The sequence below is a fragment of the Prionailurus viverrinus genome, chromosome A2 (assembly GCF_022837055.1).
Source record: "Prionailurus viverrinus isolate Anna chromosome A2, UM_Priviv_1.0, whole genome shotgun sequence".
NCBI classification, from domain to species: Eukaryota; Metazoa; Chordata; class Mammalia; order Carnivora; family Felidae; genus Prionailurus; species Prionailurus viverrinus.
In genome coordinates, this window is record NC_062562.1 from 69393115 (window position 1) to 69415691 (window position 22577).

Below are 22577 nucleotides of genomic sequence, written 5' to 3' on the forward strand. Positions count from 1 at the left end.
GCGGCTATATTCCCTCATGCTCTCATCCCCAGCCCCTCACCCTGGCCACCACCCACATAACATCTGTAGTTCTTCAACTAAAAGCACAAATTATTGTAAAAGTTAATTGAGCTTACAAAGAAATGCTTGTGTAGAAAACTTTCTCGGCTTCAGGGAAAACAATCTGATTTGAGTGGCCATTCAGCAGAGTAGAAATTAGTTCACTGGAAGGCACTCCTACAGCCCCCTTCTGCGGCCACCATTCCCCACCCCGCCCGCTCCCCCCTTTCTCAAGATTTGACAACTTGCCAGAATAAACGGCTTAAGGATGAGTTCGGTTAAGGCATAAAGCACATCCTTACAGTTTTTTACTTCTCTGGTTACTGGCCTCAATAACCAGAGAGTCAGCTGGAAAAGCAAAAACAAACAAACAAACAAACAAACAAACAAAAACACAAACAAAAAAGTGGTTTAGATTACAGATTACTGAGTTATTGAAATATGTCCAGTATACGGGGCCTAGGCCTCCAGCCATTTCAAAGGCCGTCGGATGCCACCCTCACGCAGCACTGGCCTTGCAGGGACATGCAGAGCCCCGGGTTGCCAAGAATGACTTTATCTTCATCAACATGTTCTGTCAGATTGAATGGGACAGCCAGAGAAGCCAGGGCTGGCACGAGAACAAATAGAAAGGTTTCCGATCTCCTGGAGTGAATTGTTGAGCCAGGATTTGGTCCTTAGATCACAGGGGTAAGGAGCTTTCTTTCTTAGTGCTTTTCTCGGCCCGGTGACTTGGCCACAGGTTCCTTTCACCACAGAGCATCCTGGTGGACTTCTTATCGCTTCACCTAATAGCACCTGCATTTTGAGAGACACTTTTGGCCCAAAGCAGCATATGTGCCTCCTGGAGATTAGTCTTTAATTGTCCCTGCAGGGAAAAAATCAAATAGTTTCTTACTAAGAGGTAAGGAAGTCCACTCTAGTATTCTTTGGCCTGGACTTTTTTTTAATCGTGGTGGAACAGTTCACCTTAGTCATTGTATTTAAATGTGAAGGCTGTTTAAGAAAGCTTAGGGAAGAAGAGAATCACAAAATGTTTTCTGTTAGCAAGATAAAAATGTAAGAGAAAAGTGGACGGTAGAAATTTCTTCAAAGGAAGATATGAAATACGTTTTGTAAGTCACCTGGATGAGTTGTTTTTTATGTATTCTGTTGGATAATAATAATGGAGCAAGGATGGCAATGATATGTTTTCTTATTATTCTAACAGACTCATGTTTGGGGAAGACATTGATTGCGCTGGTTAATCTCAGATGTATTCAGTCAGAAGATGGGCTTTCAACGTCAGAATTCTATATCTGCAGTCACTAGCCAGTCTAATTATCTTAGGCTACTGGGATGTGATAGAAACGAACATGTAAGAGAGACCCAAGCAAGGAAAAATACTTCCTCGTCCAAGTTGGAGAGGAATTTACCGTCAGCCCTACTATTAATAGATGCAGCAGAGAGATTCCATTTTCATTGCTCAACTGCCTTATTAGTTATTAAACTTAAAAGAAGTGAATCAAGTCTGAGAACTCACATGTGACGTTAATGCAGAAATTTGAGTAATTCAGCAGTATTTATTCGTCTTTCATTCCTTGCTGAATTTCTCAGTATAATGAACTAAATGGGAGCCAAGGGAGACAGAATGTTTGCTGTTGTTCTCAGATGACACATTATTCTTTAAGAGAGACAAAATGTGCTGTGAAACAACAGAATGCTCTCACCGCCCAAGTATGAGCAAGTGCAAGTCCATAAGAGTCAGCCACAGGACTGAGGACCTGGGAAGAGGAGCTAGCTGGATGGGGTAGTCTTTCGGGAGGATGTCGCTGTGAAGGGAGGCCACACAGGGTGAGAGCAGTGAGAAGCAATCATTCATTGTCTTCCCATATCTGCAGGGCTGTAAGGTAGAGGAGAAATAAATTGCAACTGTGTTAAGCCAGAAATTATCAGGGGCCCAGCTTCAGATCACTGTAGGGAATGATTATGTGATAGAGTTAGAAATACAAGTATATTGCTTCACAAACTCGTAGCAGGATTGAAATTCAGGACAGACTAGCAGGACTTGATAAACATTTGCCATGAACATGGAAGACCAGGATTCTCAGGTGGGGAGGTGTAGAGTTGGACATTCACTTCTAAAAGTAAACGATGCCTAGCGTAGAACTGCAACACCGCCTACACAAACACACGTCAGTGACGATTCCCAGCCCCTGCGCTTCCCTATCAGTTTTTAGTACCTTGTTATCTTCAATTCCTCTATTTAGCTGATGAAATAGGGAGATCTTAACCCTAAGAAAATTCTTTTTTTTTATATGAAATTTATTGTCAAATTCATTTCCATACAACACCCAGTGCTCATCAAAACAGGTTCCCTCCTCAGTGCCCATCACCCACCCTCCCCTCCCTCCCACCCCCCCCATCAACCCTCAGTTTGTTCTCAGTTTTTAAGAGTCTCTTATGTTTTGGCTCCCTCCCTCTCTAACCTTTTTTTTTCCTTCCCCTCCCCCATGGTCTTCTGTTAAGTTTCTCAGGATCCACATAGGAGTGGAAACATACAGTATCTGTCTTTCTCTGTGTGACTTATTTCACTTAGCACAACACTCTCCAGTTCCATCCATGTTGCTGCAAAAAGCCATATTTCATTCTTTCTCATTGCAACGTAGTATTCCATTGTGTATATAAACCACAATTTCTTTATTCATTCATCAGTTGATGGACATTTAGGCTCTTTCCATAATTTGGCTATTGTTGAGAGTGCTGCTATAAACATTGGGGTACAAGTGCCCCTATGCATCAGCACTCCTGTATCCCTTGGGTAAAACCCTAAGAAAATTCTTTAGGAGTTTGGCCTTGGAGGAGAATGATTCTTTTTAACCACATGTACCTTCTAGAAAGTACACGGAAAAGGGAAATCTAATCGTATACTTTCTGACCTCCTCGTAGGCTTTCCTCTAATACAGACGTTGGTGAAGCACAGCCCATGGTTCAAATCCAGCTACTGGCTGTTTTTGTAAACAAAGCTTATTGGCACAGAATGCCACACGCCTGCTCATTTGCTTAAATGAATTCCAGCTACTGGCTGTTTTTGCCTGCCAACAGCAGAGCTGAGAGGTTGAGACGGACACTTTATGATCTGCAAACCTGAAAATATTTACTCTCTGGCTATTCTCAGAAAATGTTTGCCAGCCCCTGCTCTGGAATACCATAAAGGGTGTTTCAGGTTCTCTCTCTAGACTTAGACCTGCTATTTCCTCCTTTTTTCAGGCAGGTGTTGCATCTAATAGCAAATGGTTGCATAGGAGAATGGCTAATGTTAATTGACAGCTCTCTTCATGGAGGGGCGAATATGTTCTAGAAATAATAGTATATGAGCGAAAATGAAAATTCTCCTATGGCAGAAACTTGGCTTGGGCTTCTCCTGACTTAACTTAGTGTCAGTGATTTTCAGGTCTGTTTTCATCTTTGTCCATGAACCCGGGAAGTGGGCTTCGGCACACGGAGCTAGCTAGGGAAAGAGGCTTTGGACCTCCCCCACTGGGACCAGGTCTGTCCTCCTAAATCTGCTGTCTGCACTGCTATTTCCTCTTCTCATTTGAAAGTGAAACTTAAAAGGAATATTTAGATTAAGTAGGAGTAAATGAAAAAATGCCCATTTTAAAGCAAGCATTAAATAAAAACATGTGCATGCACACAGCACAAAAATGCAACTACTCTTACAAAACCACCACAAAGGGTCAGACGAGGCTTTTTCTAAGTGAAAAATAACAGTAGGGAATGTTCTGAGCAGCAAGTTGGGAGTTCTCTTAAGGGAATTCTAAAAGGCATGTAATAGGTGTGGCTTCCTCAGCTTTAAGTGCCCAGCACGGACTCCCTGGGCAGGTATGGGTCCAGACACCTTCCTTTCACGCCATGGGCTTGTCTCTGGACCCAGGCAGACTGGGTAGCTCAGTGGCGAGAGCTCACATCTGCTGGCCAGGCCACACACAGCTTGCGAGCAGAAGGCAGAAGGGTCCACCACTCAGAGCGCTCGGAGGAAGGAAGCGATTCATTCTACTCGGGTCCAGTCTAGATGTAATTCAGATTCAAGCCATAGTCCTATTTGTTAAGGGTCTGCCACATGTCAGGTGCTTTGCCCAGGGGTTCTGCAGTCTCATTGAATCCTCCTGAGTCACAAGTCCCTGTTTCATAGATGAAGAAAAAGAGACCAAACGTGATCAAGAAGTTGCCTCTGTAATGGTGGAACCAGAGTTCTAATCCAGACCTTGTGACTCCAGGGTCACTGATCATTGACAGATGCCAGTGAAAGTTTCCTTATTGTTCTGTAGCCGGAATGGCTAGGGGATGGTTTTCCACGTTTTCCTTTTTTAAATTTCTTTCTTTCTTTCTTTTTTTACTTAACTTTGCTTTATTTATTTTTTTACATACATTTATTTATTTATTTGTTTATTTATTTATTTATTTATTTATTTTACTTTTCAAATCCTTTATGGCATAAAAGTGAAATATTGGTTCATACAGTTCTGCTGAGGTCCTGGTATGTTTCAGTAACTTGAAAAAAAAGGCAAGCGGGAGACTCTCCTCATTAGTGAAATCAAGCCACTAATCTTTGTAAGCAGATTATTTTTCTTCCGCTCCCTGCTTCTCATTTGTTCCCAGCAGCAAAAGGGAGGAGATGATGACACAGAGAACAATTCCACCCCAAAGTAGCACAGTGCTAGCTCAGACGGAGAAGCAGCTTGGAAACGTCAGTTGTGTCCGCTTTGTACCCCCCACCCCAACGAGCCCCCTGTACTCTGACCCCGTCTCCCAAATCCATCTGTCTCCCAAGAACCCCCTATAAAATGGCTCTGCTTCCTTTTGCCTCCAACATCTATGCTTCCTTTCCCCCTGCTCCTTTGGGCACTGATTGTTCTATGTCGATGCTCAGGGCAGATTCCAGATCCACCCTTGCTCCTGGAGGTTCCCGGGTAGAAGTGCCCTTTGATCTCCATGCACTTCATTTCCAGGCTTGCCTGTGGTTCTGCGAGAGCCACCTTTGGGATCGCAGGCTAGCTAAGGAGCTAGTCACACCTTCCCATGGCAGGTGCTGCCTAGGGGAGGGGACGGAGGAGAGCTGGGACTGTTTTAAGGAGGAAACGTGGGCGTAATGGCCTTTTCCTGGTGTCTTAGTGATTGCTCCCTTGTTTCAATTTTTATTGTCATTTGCTTTGTTTTTTGTTTTTTTGTGTTTTTTTGTAGGGGTGGTGGTGGCTATTTCTGTGTTGTGTTTTTTTCTAATGCTTATTGGTAAACCAACTTAAATGTATGTGTATTTATTTTTTTTAAACTTTTCAAATTATGTTTTTAAGTTTTTATTTATTTTGAGAGAGAGGGAGAGCACGAGCAGAGAGGTGGCAAAGAGAGAGAGGGAGAGAGAGAATCCCAAGCAGGCCTCCGCATTGTCAGTGTGGGGCTCGAATTCACAAACTGTGAGATCACGACCTGAGCTGAAATCAAGGGTCAGGCGCTAACCGACTGAGCCACCTAGGCACTCCAAATGTGTGTGTATTTAGAGACAGACTTAAAAAAAATTGTGCATTGCAGACTGATTTTTTAAAAACATGGATAATAATAGAGGAAAAAGTTTAAAAGAACATTTAAGCCATCTTGGGGTAGGGGTAGACATGAATTGCCTCATAGAATTGCAGAGAAACTCTTGCCAAAAAGATCTGTGTCCCCTGTTTTTGGATTGGAAACCTTTTATTTCCTTGCAAATTATGAATCTTTTTCAGAATTTTGTTCAGTAAGAATGGATGGAGACATGACGCTTAAAAATGACTATAAACAACCTCAGGAAGGGTCACTTGTACCCCCAAATTAGAATACGGGCAATGACCCCGAGGAGGAGAACGCAGAAAAACAGATAGGAATGGAAGAAACCCGATTTTCTAGGTGTGGTATATTGTGGGACTGTGTATGGTAGTCACCAGGCTCATCACCTGGCACCTGTGAGCAACTTTTTCTTTTACTCCGAACGTAAGTAAAAGAGTGTCATGTTTCCATTTGCTTGGTAGTAAAGGATACTGGAATCCCTTCCCCAGATGACTCCAGATTGGCGATTTCTCTGCTTTTTGACTTGTGTTCCTTTAGTATGTCTCTACCTTGAGTATCTTTGGGATATCCTGTGATAATTTCATGTGTCATCTCCCCAAAGAGCGAATATATTCCCTCAGGGCGGTGAGTACTTCTGAGCCATTCTTGGCCACTGTGCTTATACTATTTTATGAAACATGCTTTAGTTCACTAAGTGAGTGAACAAAAGAACACCCAGGCCCTCGTGGCCCAGGTGAAGATCACAGAGCACTGGGGACTGAACCCTTACTGAGAGGCTGTAGCAACACCTAAGGGTGAGGACTCTACCTTGCCATGATGCTTCTCAGCCATGCATGGCATTCAGATGAATTCTGGAGGGACAACTCAACCAGCCACTAAATAGCCCAATGTGGAGAATGTTACTCACCCTTTGTCATTAGGGGGTGAGTCACGCGGACCTGGGCAGAATATAAAACAGAAGGTATGTGAGTCGGGTGAGGACTGTGCCCAGAGGAGTGAAATCTTGTCAGCCCGGCTTCACTTCACCTCCCTGTCACCTTGCTGAGAAGGACATAGATTGTGAGGCTGTATCTATGGAGAGAAAAGCTGCACCCTGAGATGTGACACTAGACTCTACTATGAGAAGCTGTTGAAGGCGTAGTAAGTCGCCAACCAAGCACACCGAGGGCTCTGGCATGCTCTCACCCAGCCTTCGCCTTTCAGACTGTGTTCTGCTTACCAGTTCTCTACTGAACAGAGTCCACCTAAGTCAGAATTGAAAGGCGGCGCTAAAATGAGGGCAGTCTTGAGGTAGACTTTCTCACAGGTTTGAAACTCGGTTTTCAAGCAGTGTCCTTGACACCAACCCCATCTTGGAATTTTCTATTTTCCACTTTCTTCCACCAGCCCTTCTCTGGGCTTACCGTCGGTGGCAATCATTTGTGTAACCTTTACCGTCCATCCCACCCCCTACTGCCCCATCCCTTCAAGTCCCCTCATCGTCTGTGTGGCAGACAACGAGTTAGATGGGCAAGCCCATCCTTTCAGTGGGTTCTTCTATGGTAATGGCTTTGCCACAGCTCTTCCTCATCCAGGGAACAGGCAGGTTTTAGGGCAGCCTTCATGAGAATGAGCTTTGAAAACTGAAGGACTGTGCAGATGTCACACGCTAATGTTATTCTTGACTCTGCACTGCCCTGCACTGGTAGGTCTGAGAAGGCAACAGAACTCTGAAGAAATAGGTCAGAAGTATGAAATTGCAGTGGAGGCAAAGGATATAAGCAAGCGGCGGCTTGGCCACCAGACTTTTGGAAGGGAAGTGGTATTAGTCACTTCAGAAGTATTCTTATATGTGAAGAGAGAGCCCCTGAATATGAGTCAGCAATAATCCCCAGCTAGGAGATTAGAAAAACAGAGCTCGGGCCAGAGAGGAGGAACTTACTCATGATATCTCTAGAAAGGAAAAACCAGACACACTAAATTCACTATTGTTTATATTTTCACATGGAGAGGTTTTAAACCAAATCCAGTGCTCTCTTTTCTTCAGGGTGCCCTGCTCAGCATCCAGCATTCAGTGAAGGTATATGTTAGCCACCTACAACCCTAGTTCTATATAACCTGATGTAGAGGCTGATAGAGAATCTGATACACATAATTCCTCCATCCGTGGATTTGTGTTCAGTACGTGTCACCATGTTTAAAATACAGAGACACTGGCCACCAAGACAGAGTGCTGCCAGACACATAGTAGGTGTTCAAAAGAGATTTATTGGATTGAATGAGTAAAAGATGGATGAGTATTGCCTTATGAAATCATTTTTAATCCAAATCAGTTTCTCATAGTCCAACAATGTAGGTCAAATTCATCTCTGACTAGCCATTCAACTACCTATTAAAAAATGGAATGGATTGCCAAGCCCTGTGGTTTAAGATACTTAGTTTCCATTGTTAGGGCCAATCTTTGGATAGTATCCTGTAACAATGAGAAGTGATGACTTTTATTTCAGGATTTTACCTTAGGATTTTATTTTATTTTTTAAGTAGGCTTCACGCCCAGTGAGGAGCCCAACGCAGGCCTTGAACTCGTGACGCTGAGAACAAGAACTGAGCTCAGATCAAGAGTCAGATGCTTAACCGACTGAGCCACCCAGGTGCCCCTATTCCAGAATTTTAAAGCATCCCAGATTTCAACACAACTCCTCAATTCTGCTGAGTCTATTTTTAAAAAAAAATTTTTTAAGCCCCCGGGGGAAAAATAGTTTGTTGGTATCATTGAAAACATAGGCAGAAATAGATTGCAAAGGTTTGGTTGCTGTGGATACTGCTAAGATGAAGCTTCAGTGTCAGACATAATTTATATTTTGAGAGAGTTGTGATTTATGAAGTACTTCTGTGTCCATGATCTCATTACTGCTCACCCTACCCGGTCAACTATGCTGAGTTGGTCCCATTTTTAACCAGTCAGGACACTGAGACCCAGAGACTTAACTGGCAGGAGACCATCCCATAAGGATACTATCGCCATCGTCACTCTGATAGATGTTTGATGTCACTGGAAGCATATTCCACGGTCTGTCATAGAACTGGACTTCCTGAGGTTCGGACCCATTAGTTAATTCCCAGGAGACTGAACACACTATACAAAGGTATCCCAACTCCACATATTGTTTAAAGATCATACACTTGGCTTGGGATTATGTTAGTGGCTAGGAGGAGGGTCATGGGAATGGAAATCAACCAGTTTTGGTGTTCTCTTCCCTAACTCAAAAATAAAAGAGATGTTATTTTAAAATCTTCTGCTTGATAACTTAATTGGAGTGACTGTAGTTTGCCCTTGTATTGGATATGCCAGAGCTTGGTAGATCATCCAATACTCAGGAGGACTTTTTGACTATTACATATGCATTTCCAAATTGCAATGTAGATTCAAATTCAGCTTGATGACTATCTTTGGATGCCTGCAAGCTGAGAACTGCTGGTTAGTTAAAAATCAAATATGACAAACGAACTACTGATAAAATATAAAGTTTTGGAAAATAAGGAAAAATCTTCATAATAAATTAGAGACTTTTCCCCTTCTACAAAACCTACAAAACCTTTGGTTAAACCCCCAGTGAAAATTTATTTATTTATTTATTTATTTATTTATTTATTTAAACATTTATTTATTGTTGAGAGACAGGCGAACGGGGGAAGGGCACATAGAGGGAGACACAGAATCGAAAACAGTCTCCAGGCTCCAAGCTGTCAACACAGAGCCTGATTCGGGGCTCAAACTCACGAACCATGAGATCATGACCTGAGCTGAAGTCAGATGCTCAACCACCTGAGCCACCCGGGTGCCCCACCTCCAATGAAAATTTAAATGCTACTTTGTATTTACTTTTATTGTTTTCCCAAGTATTTTATTATGGCTCAACCATAGATTTTCTGTGTTCCCATTACAAGCTGTTGTGTGAGTTAAATCAGTTTCATAGAGTAGTGTGGTACTGTAAACATAATTTATAATATTTTTCCATGGGAGAAATTTACCCTATGCTCCCCAAAACCAATGTAAAAAATAAATTTATAGATCAGGGAAAAAATGAAATTTGAGAAGCCCATCACTGTTTGTAACAGAACTATCTCTGTGTAATGCATGGTGTTTTCCAAGGGCTCCAGTATGCAGCTATTCAGAACAATGAGGTGAATAATCTACAGCTTACTCTCTCTTCTAGCATTTTCTCTGTCTAGCACTTCACCGTTCATCAATTATTTCTAATTTTTAAAGCACTTTTATAAAGCTGTTTAACACGGATAATGCAAAACTTTGTGGATCTTCGTAGCTGTACTCGATCATTGCTCCTCTAAAAATGTATTTTATTAAAATGTCTTTCTTTTGGCTTTTTTCAACATGGATTTTTGCAAATGTTCCCCTTGGTATTTTTTTATTATAAAGGAATGTATGGTCACTACAGAAAACTTGAAAAAATATAAGGAAGAAATAAAACACTCAGAATCCCACTGTTCATAAAAGAGCATCGTTAACAACTTGGTGTATTTTCTGGGCATTTTTAGCATAGTTGAGATGTACATATGTACACGTTTTAAAATTACCACCACAATACAGTTTCAGTAAGGCAAAAGAAATGAGCAGTTCTGATATGATAAAACCTCTGGCAAGTTCTCTGATGATCTTTTTCTTCTGTATTTTTTTAAATTTTTTAACATTTACTTATTTTTGAGAGACAGAGTCAGAGCTTGAGTGGGGGAGGGACAGAGAGAGAGGGAGACACAGAATCCGAAGCAGGCTCCAGGCTCCAAGCTGTCAGCACAGAGCCTGACACGGGGCTCGAACCCACGAACCACGAGATCATGACCCGAACCGAAGTTGGGCGCTTAACCGACCAAGCCACCTAGACGCCCCTTTTTCTTCTGTATTTTAAAATCCAGTGTATAAATGTCATCTTATTTGGGATTTCCTTAAACCTCTTCAGCATGAAAGTGGAAAAAAGTCCTTTGGCTTTTAAGGCTTAATCAAATATGTTACTTAGACTAGAAAGATTTTGTGGTGACCAACTAGAAGGTTGTGAGGACAAACCCTCTCGTAAGACATCCTGCCTCCACCTCCTCTATCAGACATTTGGAAACAATAAAGGCAAAGAGACCCATGTCGAGTCATGTAAGACTTTCACGGTCACATCTCTGTCATCTATGATCACACAGCCACCCGTTGCTTTCCCACCGAAAATAAACATGCAGGCACACATGTGCACGTCTCACAGTAGTCAGGGCAACGAGATACCCATATATCTATACAAAGTCCACCTCTCTTCACCATCTAGATAAATGAATAAATATATATATTTGCAGAAACAATAATTTTAAGTGGTGATAAATTTACTAAGAAGTAAAGAAAGCAGGGTGACGTGATAGAATGTAATGGTAGATACTTAAGCTGATCTGGTTCTAGGATAGGCTTTTCTGAAAGGATGGCCATTGAGTTGGAATCCCAATGATAAAAGGGAGGCCAAGATGCACACATCTGGAGGGCAATGGAAGAACATTCCGGGCAGATGGGACAGCCCTGAAGTGGGCCAGAACTGGGCCAGCTGGAGAGAACTAGGGGAGTGAGCAGTGAGAGGCTGAGAGAAGGCACGCTGACGAGAAAGGAGCTTGTACTGTGTTCCAATTACACTGGGAAGCTTTTGGTTCAAGCCAAGGAATAGTGTGATGTGATTTCTGCTTCAAAATAAGGTGTTCTGTGGAAAATGGGGCATGGATGAAAGCAGAGATAATTTAGGAGGCCAAGGGGAGAGATTTACAAGAGCCCAACTGCTTTGGCAAACATTAATATGTAGTTGAGAAAACAACAAATTAAGACAATTATAAATTTTCTTAGGCAATTTCAGAAGTCTCTAAGTGGGTTTGGGAAAATCTGGAGAAACTTGTTTTAATGTTGTGTCTTAATCAGCAGGACATAGTTGCCCAGGCTTGTGGGGAAAGAGAGGTGTCCACCCCCATAATGACACGGGAAAGCCACAGGCCCTAACCCATAAAGTCAGGGGGATCCAAGACTTCAAGCAGGCGTATTGTTTTTATTTTCAGTTAAGATAAACTGGGGGGTTCTTAAGAAAAAGAACGACCAGACTGTGGATCAGCCTTAGATGCCCAAGGATAATACACAGATAACTTCCCATAAAACACTTGTCTCGGGGCGCCTGGCTGGCTCTGTCGGTTAAGTGTCCATTCAGCTCAGGTCATGATCTCACATTTCATGAGTTCGAGCCCCATGTTGGGCTCTGTGCCGACAGCTCAAAGCCTGGAGCCTGCTTCGGATTCCGTGTCTCCCTCTCTCTCTGCCCCTCCCCCGCTCACTCATGCTCTCTCTCTCTCTGTCTCAAAAATAAACATTAAAAAAATGTTTTTTAAATAGTAGACTATGAAATAAGCCTTACACAAAAGGGCAAGACTATGTAATTCCATTAATATGAAATTTTACAATAGGCAGGACTGTTCTTAGTGAAAACAAATCACCGTGTGGTTTATGGTATACAGGGGCCAGGATTGCCTGGGAAGAGGCATGAGGGGGCCCCGTAGGGATGATGTTCTATGTGGTGGTAGGAGTGCAGGTTACGTGGGTGTGTGCATTTGTTGAGACTCTCAAATGCTATACTTACGGTTGATTACCTCACAGTTTGTGGATGTTGCACAGTTGTGGATGATGTCAACAACAACAACAACAACAATAGCTGTAAATTAATCTTGAGCTGTGATCAGTGGTATGCCAGGGTGAAATGTACTGACATTTATACCTTACTTTAAAATGCATCAAAAAAAAAAAAAAAGTAAGATGGATAGATATGTGACAAAATGAATACAAGGCTAATCTAAGGATATTCACACTATATCTTTCTTTCAGCTTGTCTGCCCATTTATGAATCGTCATAATAACACTGGAGGATGAAAAGCCAAGTGCTTTGTAGGGCCTGTGTCCCAGGGACTGCTGCTCTTGATTCAGTAGAACTTGTCTTCAGATTTGTAAGAGGTAGAGCAAATCAATAGCATTTTGTATGGAGCTGGATACACTTTTAATTATCTTGGCTTCAAATGTATAGCCCTAAAGTGATACCAAACAGACACAGAGAGAAAGAGTGCGAGCAGGGGAGGGGCAGAGAGCAAGGGAGACACAGAATCCGAAGCAGGTTCCAGGCTCTGAGCTGTCAGCACAGAACCTGATGTGGGGCTTGAACGCACAAACCACGAGATCATGACCTGAGCTGAAGTCGGATGCTTAACTGACAGAGCCACCCAGGCGCCCCTCAATGTGTATTTTAATGAAATCATTAAACGTGTTCCTTTTCTTTCCCTTCCTTTTCTGATACATATTCTACAGACAGAGTAATCTAATGCCCAATATTTGAGTCAGGTTATCTGCAGATACAAATATTCCCAGTTCAGGCAATACCTTCGGGCAAGTTTATGTCCACAGAGGTCCACTAACATCTGTGCAGTTGCATCTTGTATCACACAGTTCTCAGTAGTTAACTTTAACAAAAGAAAGCTGAAAGCTTTTGTGTTCATTCAGCCTTTGAAACAGTTCTGAAGGTCAGTATTAGTTTCACCACGTTTGCTACTTGAGGAAAGCCTGCCGCAGAGAGCTTAAAGTCATCCAGGGTCACATCATGAGGAAGTGGCTAAACAAAAACTTTCTCCTGGATGAATTTAAAAGCTCTTGCTCTTGGCAGTTTTGTCTTAAATCTGCCTGCTTTGTGATTTAAAACATAACAATTTTACTAATTGAGTGGTCTCATTTAAATCTTTCCATTGCTTTATAGTCATAATGTGAGACATTTGGTATAAATAGAGAGCAAAGATTAGGCTTTGTTGAATCAGGAAACCTAGGTCAAATCATTCTGATTGTCACTCTGGATTTCACTTGGACACTGTCATCCCCTTTGGGGCACATGGCAGGAGAAAGCCCCTGAAGAAACACCTTTGTAATGATTTCTCTTGATCCTTTAGTAATTAATCCTGGAATAGAATTCAAGACGGACTTGTCTTACGCTGAATCACGCAGCGTATCAGCTGCCTTCTCAAGAATACACGTGACAGGCAATTGAACATTTAGGGCTTTTTGCGGTTGTTTTTTTTTTTTTTTTTTTGCCATCATTTAAAAAAAAAACATTTTGCATGAAGCTTTTTTGAAGCATATTTATTTCTTTACACAAGTTGTCTAGTTGCTTCCCAAAATGTTTTATGAATAAAGGTTCATATCAATATTGTGCAATGCTGCTATTGCTTCCAAATATAGCAGCATCTGGTTTTCTGAATATAGAAGTAGTTCATGCTAATTGTAAACAATGACGGATGATGGTAGAGATTCATCAAACAAATATTTTAGGAGCTCATTTGGCACTTTTTTGAATGACTGAATGAAAGCACAAATACAGCATTTTTGAAATTATTTTTGCTATGATGTAACAGGCTAAACTTAAAGGGCATGTTTTCTTTTTTTACTGACAAAAGTTACTTTGTCATTGATTTAGTAATGAAAAGTCCCGGGGCGCCCCCTGAGAGAAATTTACAAGCTGAAATCCTTTATCATTTAAAATGAGAGCAATCGTTACTGTTTTTCATTTCTCTGCGAACTGAAGAAACTCTTCTGAAACGCACTCCAACCCTGAGTTCTAGGATGCTGTTCACCTGGCTGGGATGAAGGCGTGACCAATACTGAGCTACTTCAAGGATAGCCAATCAGTTAGGATGAAATTTAGGGACCGTAGTCTCCCAGCAGGGAAAGCAGCTTTTGTTTACCCGTGTGTCGACTGAAAGGTCATGGGTTATTGTCACAACCCCATACCTACATTGGTGGTGGCATCTTTAAGGACCTTGGAATTGGGAAAGCAGTCTGGCCCCATCTATGTGATTAGTCTGGCCCCAACTGTGTACAACTGTCCCAAAGTGAGGTTGCAATCAGAGCGGCCCATACTCCTGAGTGAAAGCAGCCCCGAGATGTTGGGTCCATCCAGTGTTATAGTTGGAAGAAATATGGAATCATTCTGCCCCTGGAGCCAGTAGATAGGGCTTTAGTCTTGTCGACTGTCGAAGTTCCCATGCGAGCGTTCTCTCTACCGCCAGATTTGAATGAGACCACAGAAGAGCAGAGGAGGGAAATCCCCACGGAGTTGCAGAGGATGTGGCGATTGCTTCATTTTTAATATTGGTGTAAATGCTTTGGGTTGAGAATGTGGTGTCTCAACATGTGCTCACGGCCGTGGCACCAAAATGTGAGGGCAGACGGTCAGATGGTGCCCTTCGGAGCAGTTCCCATGGGAGGGAACAAAGACATCTATAAAATGGAAATGTAAATTTAGAGTTTCCGAGGAAAGTACCTGCATATTGACTTTGGCCTTGGTTTTGCGTTCAGCCACCTGGTTACGGATTGCAGCCATGCCTTCGCACATGTAGAAGAACCTGGCTAGTTCTGAATCTAACCTCCAAAGCCAGAGGCCATATTTCTTCACTCTTATGATAATTTTGGTTCAAAGTATAGTCGCTTAACAAGCTCCCTGCTTCAAAAGCCCCAAACCTCTTTGTTTTGTTATACTTGCTCAAACATGCCTTTCAAAGAGCTATGACTATTATAATCTCCTTTGCTTTTAAATATAGACTGTCAAGTGTATTTCCATAGTCTAACTTTGTCCCCCATTTTACTTCTTGTATTAAGTTAAAACATGAAGGAGGTGAGCATGCCAGGACTGTGTACAATTGTGTCTCCACCGTGGATTCACATAGAGTGTGGACAAATAGAAGGACGTATTGGTTTCTCAGTACCTGAGTGTGTTTTTGCCATTTCATTATTTTCTAGATGTATAAGTAGGCCTTTGATTTATTCTTTGATGCATTAGTTTAGAAGAATATTTTTAATCTCTGGCCAGTTGGATTTTAATTTACACTCTTGTCACTGATTTTAAGTTGTACAACACCGCGGTCAGAAAATATCGGCTAGCGTATGTTATGTTTGTAAATATCCTTTGGGCTCACAGTAATGTGATAGTCTGTCTTTTTCGTAATGTAAAACATTCATTGTATAGTTACTAATTCAACATTGTAATTATCTTATTATCTAATGATACATATGTTTTTGTCTACCGAAGCTCTAAAAGACTATTGTGTCTTAAAGATTTTCATAGAATTTTCCCGTTTCCCCTTGAATTTTTAACATTTTATAAAGATTCCATGCATTATAGGGATGAGCTGTCTCTTGTTATGAACTGTATACCTTAGATAAACATTTTTGGCCATACTTGTCTTGAGTGACCTTTTACCAGAATTAATATTGTAAGTCACTGAGACTCTCAAAGTTTGTTGAAATTTGTGAACATTTTATGTTATTTCTGCTACTCTACTTGGCATTTCATGTGATATCTTTTTCTCTTTTGTTCTTTTGCAGTTTGCCAAGGCACAAGTAACCGGCTCACCCAGTTGGGCACTTTTGAGGACCACTTTCTCAGCCTGCAGAGGATGTTTAATAACTGTGAGGTGGTCCTTGGGAATTTGGAAATCACCTACATGCAAAGGAATTATGACCTTTCCTTCTTAAAAGTTAGTTTGATGAATTTGACTGTCTTACCCACATGTGATGGAAGGAAATAGAAGTAGACAAAGACCTTGACAGAATTTAACTGGAAGTCTATATGCTTTTGCCATGGCAATTATGGGCCAATTACAGGTTTTATCAGAAAGCCACTTCACCAGCTGGTGTGAAGTTAGAGCTACGAAATAATGTCAAAGAGAAGGAGGCTAGCCTGACGCTCCTCTATCATCATAGACACTGATATTAAACGTTTAACCAGTGCTTTAGCTGGGGTATCCTGATATATTGGCTCTTAAAAAAAAAAAAAGTCCTGTTTTGTACCATTTGTCTATTTCCTTTGTGTAAATACTTCCACTCTGGTTGGTTTCAGTGACACCAATTCACAAATCTCCCAGCTATTTCACAGTAGCCTCTTGTGAGCCAATAGGAGCCAGCTGGGAAGGCTTCAGATGTTGGTGATAGTTGAACTTTCGATTTGATTGGCCTCCTTCTGGGCTTCTCTTTCTTTTCTTTCTTCCTTTCTTTCTTCTTTTCTTTCTCTTCCTTCCTTCCTTCCTTCCTTCCTTCCTTCCTTCCTTTCTTCCTTTCTCCCTCTCTTTCTTTCTTTCTTTCTTTCTTCCTTCCTTTCTTTCTTTCTTTCTTCCTTCCTTCCTCCCTCCCTCCCTCCCTCCCTCCCTCTCTCTCTCTCTCTTTCTTTCTTTCTTTCTTTCTTCCTTCCTTCCTTTCTTCCTTTCTTCCTTCCTTCCTTTTTCTTTTTTTCTAATAAGAAAGCATGCAAGAAAGACACAAAATGAATTAATAAAACTTTTTCATTCTCTTCTGAGTACATTGAACACCAAGTAAAATGAGTCACAGCATTCCTGAATAATGTACATTGCCCTTTGGCTCAAGAGGTGAAAGTACAGGAGTCATCGTAAATTCTGTCACCTCCCATGTCCCCACTGTAGTTATCTACATGCTTTATGTTTGTCAGCACTCATGTGCATAGCTCACGTAGGTGCCCTGGGCTTTCTTGACCCATTTGAGATCTTGCATTCTTGACTTCTGCACAAGAGAAATAACGTGTTCATGTTTTCTCTCCTTAGACCATCCAAGAGGTTGCCGGCTATGTACTCATTGCCCTCAACACAGTGGAGAAGATTCCTTTGGAAAACCTGCAGATCATCCGAGGAAATGTGCTCTATGAAAACACCCATGCCTTATCCGTCTTATCCAACTATGGCACAAATAAAACCGGACTGCGGGAGCTGCCCATGAGAAACTTACACGGTGAGAGGCCAGGGTACAGGGAGGCTGTGGGTGCAGAGAGCCACTCAGGTGGTACTCAGCAAAACTGTCACTTTTCTTTTCTTTTGTTTTTTAAGTTTATTTATTTTGAGAGAGAGAGAGAGAGCGAGAGCGTGCATGAGCAGGGGAGGGGCAGAGAGAGAGAGGGAGAAAGAGAGAATCCCAAACAGGCTCCACACTGTCAGCACAGAGCCCCACACGGGGCTCAAGCTCACAAACCATGAGATCATGACCTGAGCCGAAATCAAGAGTTGGATGCTTAACCAAGTGAGCCACCCAGGCATCCCCTCAGTGTACCTGTCACCTTTCTTAATGCCACTCGAGAAGACTTTTATTCATCAAATACAAAGGTATTGAGTGCCAACTGTGTGCAAGATACAGTAGATGGAAGTTTTTAAGAAGATGGTAGCTGATGAATGTTAAGAGAAGATTTAAGCCAGGTACCACTTCCTTTATATTCATGGAAAAATATCCAGACGACCTTGGCTGGAATGCAGGCTTTCTGTGCCTAGGGAGTGAATAAACTGCCTATCTTACTACCTGGACCTCGGGTATAAGGGATACACATTAAAAACCAACCCCTATTTGAGACCGTGTTTGGCATAATGCTGTTATACAGAAATTCATCTGTAAGTTAAGGGCAGGGAATGACGTGATTACAGAAGAAGTTTGAATTCCTCTGAGTAGCACACTTGTGAAGATCCTCTGAGTGGGAACTAAGGAAGATCATAGAAGAGACAGGAAGTGGATTTAAACAAAACCGAAGATAATGACGACCGTGCCCTCGCTATGTGGCAGGCACGGTGCCGCTCATGTTAAATCAGGAACTCCGTGCTCACCACCTCCCCTCAGGGCAGGCGTTTAAACTCCCACCAGTTTATACATAAAGATATGGTGGCAAAGTAACTCTCTTAAGGTCCCAAGTTAGTGAAAAAATGGCCAGGAATGGCCACCAAATGTCTGCCCCCAGAGTCCTTACCCTTCCCACATGCAGTGCAGTTCTGATGGGAAGGGGGCTCACCAGGAAAGTGAGGGGAGCGGGGGTGACAGCAGAGGATGCAAGACAGAGACCTGGGGACGGTGGAGGCCTGACAGGCGACAGTGCTGGAATGTGCCAACACATCCAAACCCGGGCGTGCGGGCGGCTGGCACACCACACGAGCGGGGCTCCTGGTTTGGCCATTCTATAAAACCGCCCTAAGACTTTCCACCCACCGCTTTAGCTGCTCAGAGCGCCCACGCACACGGTCTGTGTTTACGCTAATACTAATTTGTGCTATTTACACATTTTGCGAAAGAGTATGTGCATTTAGCGTGTCTCAATCTGCCTGTCTGGCCTCATGCTATCTCATGGTGACAGGCAGATGTGGTTAAGAGCGCGGACCCTGGAGCCAGACTGTCTGGGCTCCAGCCCCTGCCTCTATCACTCACCAGCCAGATGCCCCTGGAGCAGATTCTCTCTGTGTCTCAGTTTCCTCCTCTTTAAAAATGTGGGTAGCAATGGTAGCACACATCCTAGGGGTGTTGAGAAAATTAAGTGGATTGCCATAGAAAAAGCACTTAGAAGTTACTCCCATTGTTGGTATTATTTCTGGGGTTGGCATGGGGTTGTAGAAATGCAGATTCGTTAATGTTATTAAGTAATTATTGTGAATTTTTTAATATTAAGTACTGTTGTTAATAATTAACTCAGGGCCCACCACCAAGCATATAATCACGAAATACTGAAAGTTAAAGAAATGACAAAGATGGATCTCCTCTTTCTCTTCTAGGTGCTCTCTGCCTAGGCAGGGGCACCTGAATTGCCCAGCACCTTTGCTGCCTTCCTTTTCCTTGTCGTGATTGGAGATCGTAGGTACTCTGTACGGCCCCACCGTGACCTTCCATCGTGCACTCTTTCTTGCCACCGTGGTCTGTTGTCCTGATTGTCACAGCAGCTGTGATGCCCCTAGTGTGCGTATCCAGTGCTGACCTCTCATCAGAGATTCGTCCTCTCCACTCTGGCTGCCTCCTGGCCGGATGTTCTCTCTTGATGGTCCTGCTGTCATCTCTGACTTTATACCCAAAGCTCCACAACTTGGCTCTTTGGACCTCCCAGCCTTCCTTCCGTGATTCCTTTGTTCCCCACCACCCGCCGAGGAAAATGCCCGCCTGTCTCACCGACACACGTTGGCTGCGGTCTCCTGGCGAGAGAAAGCCGACTGTGCCCTCCCTCCATGCTCCTTCAGAGTCCACTCCTGTCTGTGTTCTGTGAAATGCCATTCTTTCCAGCAGCCTCAGACCCCTTCTTCGGGAGACCCCTTCCTTTTCCATGATGGTACTTTGTGCACAGAGAGTCCTGGGACCATTCTGAAGATTAATTAAGATAATGTGTTTGAATCAACTAGCAGAGTACCTGGCCCTGTCGCATGGCATGCACGGTCTTCTGTGGCATGACCTCATCATGTGACCTGCCCTGCTCCCCTTGCCTGTCGGCAACTAGATGTGCTTCATCCTCGCAGGGTCCACAGCTCTTGCTGCAGTGTTTCGTGCCACTGTTTCTGTCTAATGTCATCGACGCAACGCTCTCCCTTTGCTCACGCTCGAATCTCTTCTTAATCTGCTCTGATTTTTCCTGTCCTATCAGTTCTTCCTTTGAAACAATCATACGTTTTTTTTTCATGCCATTTGCATTCCCAGTGTCTGCCATGTCTTCATCATGCACGTAGATTCTTCTCAGACCCCTTCACTGCCCACCCCACCCCCACCCCACTTTCTCCAGTGAGGAGCTCAGAGGCAGCTCACAGCATCGCCCTCTCTCCTGGCCTCCCCGGCCCACAGTGAGTGACTGCCGTGGCCCTGCCTTCCTGGTTGCCCCTTGACATCATCGTACAGCTTCCTTCCTCCCCACATTTCTGAATTCTGATAGTTTGCTGATCGAAGGCCCATTTTGGGGTGGGGGGAACCTAACTCCTCCAAGGCACTGTCATCAACTCATTTTTCAGCTGCCCCCACTAAAGCTCTATGGGGAGTCTCGTTTGCACACTGGCATTTTAGCAGGACCCAAAATGTAAAGAAATGCGTATGTACTTTGTGGGAGTGTAAAGACGTGGCAGATGGCTGACTGAGGTTCTTTGCACGTGCAGAAATCCTACAAGGCGCTGTGCGGTTCAGCAACAACCCTGTCCTCTGCAACGTGGAAACCATCCAGTGGCGGGATATCGTTGACAACGATTTCATAAGCAACATGTCGATGGACTTCCAGAACCACGTGGGCAACTGTAAGTGTTCTACAGACGTCCCCTCTTCGTGTAGCTCCTGTGGTGGGACAGAGCCGTGGTGCTTTGGGGTCGGGAGGGGGTGGGGGTGGCGGAAAGCTGAGCCATTGTTTAAGTCACATTAATCTAAACCCAAGATATCTAGCGACAGTTGATCTGCCCACGAGAAGAGCACCTATTTAAGACAGAGGGAAAGTCTGTTTTGGCAGATCACCCCTGAGACAGTTGAGCCCTCGTGTGGCCGTTGAGTCCTGGCATGGGGGGTTCTCCCGTCCTGGCTGGAGGAGGCAGACCAAACTTTTGTGTGCTTCTGACTTGCTGCTGAGCCTCAGAGTGATGCCAGGTCCCTCCGGAAGCACTAAGCTGACCTCCGCCCTCCTACACAGAGCCTCAGGCAAGGTTGGGCACAGCACACAGGGTGGGAGTCTGTCCGTATTCCCCCTAATGCCCATGACCTAGTCACTGCCATTCATCAGTAAAGCGCCCCGTGCCAGGGAGAGGCTGGCAGGGGGCCAGGCTGTAGGTCAAGGCTGTACCCCTTGGCTCCCTGGCAGTGCTGTGTGGGAATCTGCAGACACTTGCCTACAGTTACCAGGCTCCGCTAAGCTTCCCCCTTCCTGATCTCCCTCGTCTTTCAGTCCTTTAAAATAAGAAGCCATCCCCATTTCCTGCTTCTCTGTTTCCCTAAACTATGCCATGGATGCATGTTTTTGTTTGGGTTTTTTTCTGGTTGTTGTTGTTGTTGTTGTTGTTGTTTTCTTTGGTCTCAAAGAATTTGGAGCGCACACGGCTCTTCAAAATTGACTGGAGCCCCTTTGTGGGGATTTCACTTAATCTTACCGATTTGTTTGTTTGTTCGTTGCGGTGAAATACCTCTAACGTAAAATTTACCATCTTAACCATTTTTAAGTATACAGTTCACTGGTATTAAGTACATTCACACCGTGGTGCAATCATCACCACCCTCCGTTCTTCAAAACTCTTTTCATCTCACGAAACTGAAACCTTGTCCCCATCAAACATTAACTCCCCGTCCCTGCCCCCAGCCCATGGCAGCCACTGTGCTACTTTCTGTCTGTGAGTGTGGCTGTTCTAGGGAGCACATACAGGTCGGGTCACATAGTTTTTGTCTTTTTGTGGCTGGCTTCGATCACTTATAATGACCACGAGTTTCATCCATGTTGTAGCATACATCAGAATTTCTCACCTTGATGTGGATGAACAGTATTTTGTTGCATGTGTATACGTACCCACATCCCACATGCTTTGTTTCTCCGTTCATTAGTTGATGCGCTTTTGCGTTGCTTCCATCTGTTGACAATTACGAACAACGCTGCTATGAACATGGGTTTTGAGCCCCTTGGTTTGATAAGTAGATTATTCCCACACATACTCAGCAGGGCACCTACTGTGTTTGCAAGAAACTGAAACCTGTATTTTACGACACAAGATTTTGTGTTATCCATCACATCAAGGTTAACCTTTCCCTAGCTATCTGATGGACAATGAGGAAGTGAAATCGTGCACATTTATGACGACAACAACAAAAACAAAAACTGACACAGGAAGGCTGTGAGGCTTATATGGGTTTCCTGTACATGAGGTCAGACAGCCTGAATGGCACACGTGCCCCCATCACACCAAGACCATGGGAAAGACCCGGAAGAAAGTGTTGGGAAGGAAGAATGACAGGTGCACGCAATAACAAGATTCAAATACAACAAAGCCACAAATTGCAATCTGATAGGATATTGGGTCAAGAATAGATATGTAACAATAAGCCACCAATATGTAAGAGAAAGACAGTAAGAATAAACCTTGCTAAATTAAATGTCCATGAAGAAATGACATTTCAAGCA

The 22577-nt window shown here is 43.3% G+C and overlaps 1 protein-coding gene across 3 annotated transcripts in view; it reads left to right on the plus strand.

Moving 5' to 3' along the window:
• Nucleotides 1-22577, plus strand: part of EGFR (epidermal growth factor receptor) — a 211213-nt gene that overhangs the window by 128417 nt on the left and 60219 nt on the right. For all 3 annotated transcript variants that reach the window (XM_047850321.1, XM_047850320.1, XM_047850322.1), the window contains exons 2-4: nucleotides 16031-16182; nucleotides 17260-17443; nucleotides 20587-20721. In XM_047850321.1, the coding sequence (XP_047706277.1) occupies nucleotides 16031-16182; nucleotides 17260-17443; nucleotides 20587-20721 (471 nt within the window). The remainder of the gene's footprint in view (nucleotides 1-16030; nucleotides 16183-17259; nucleotides 17444-20586; nucleotides 20722-22577) is intronic.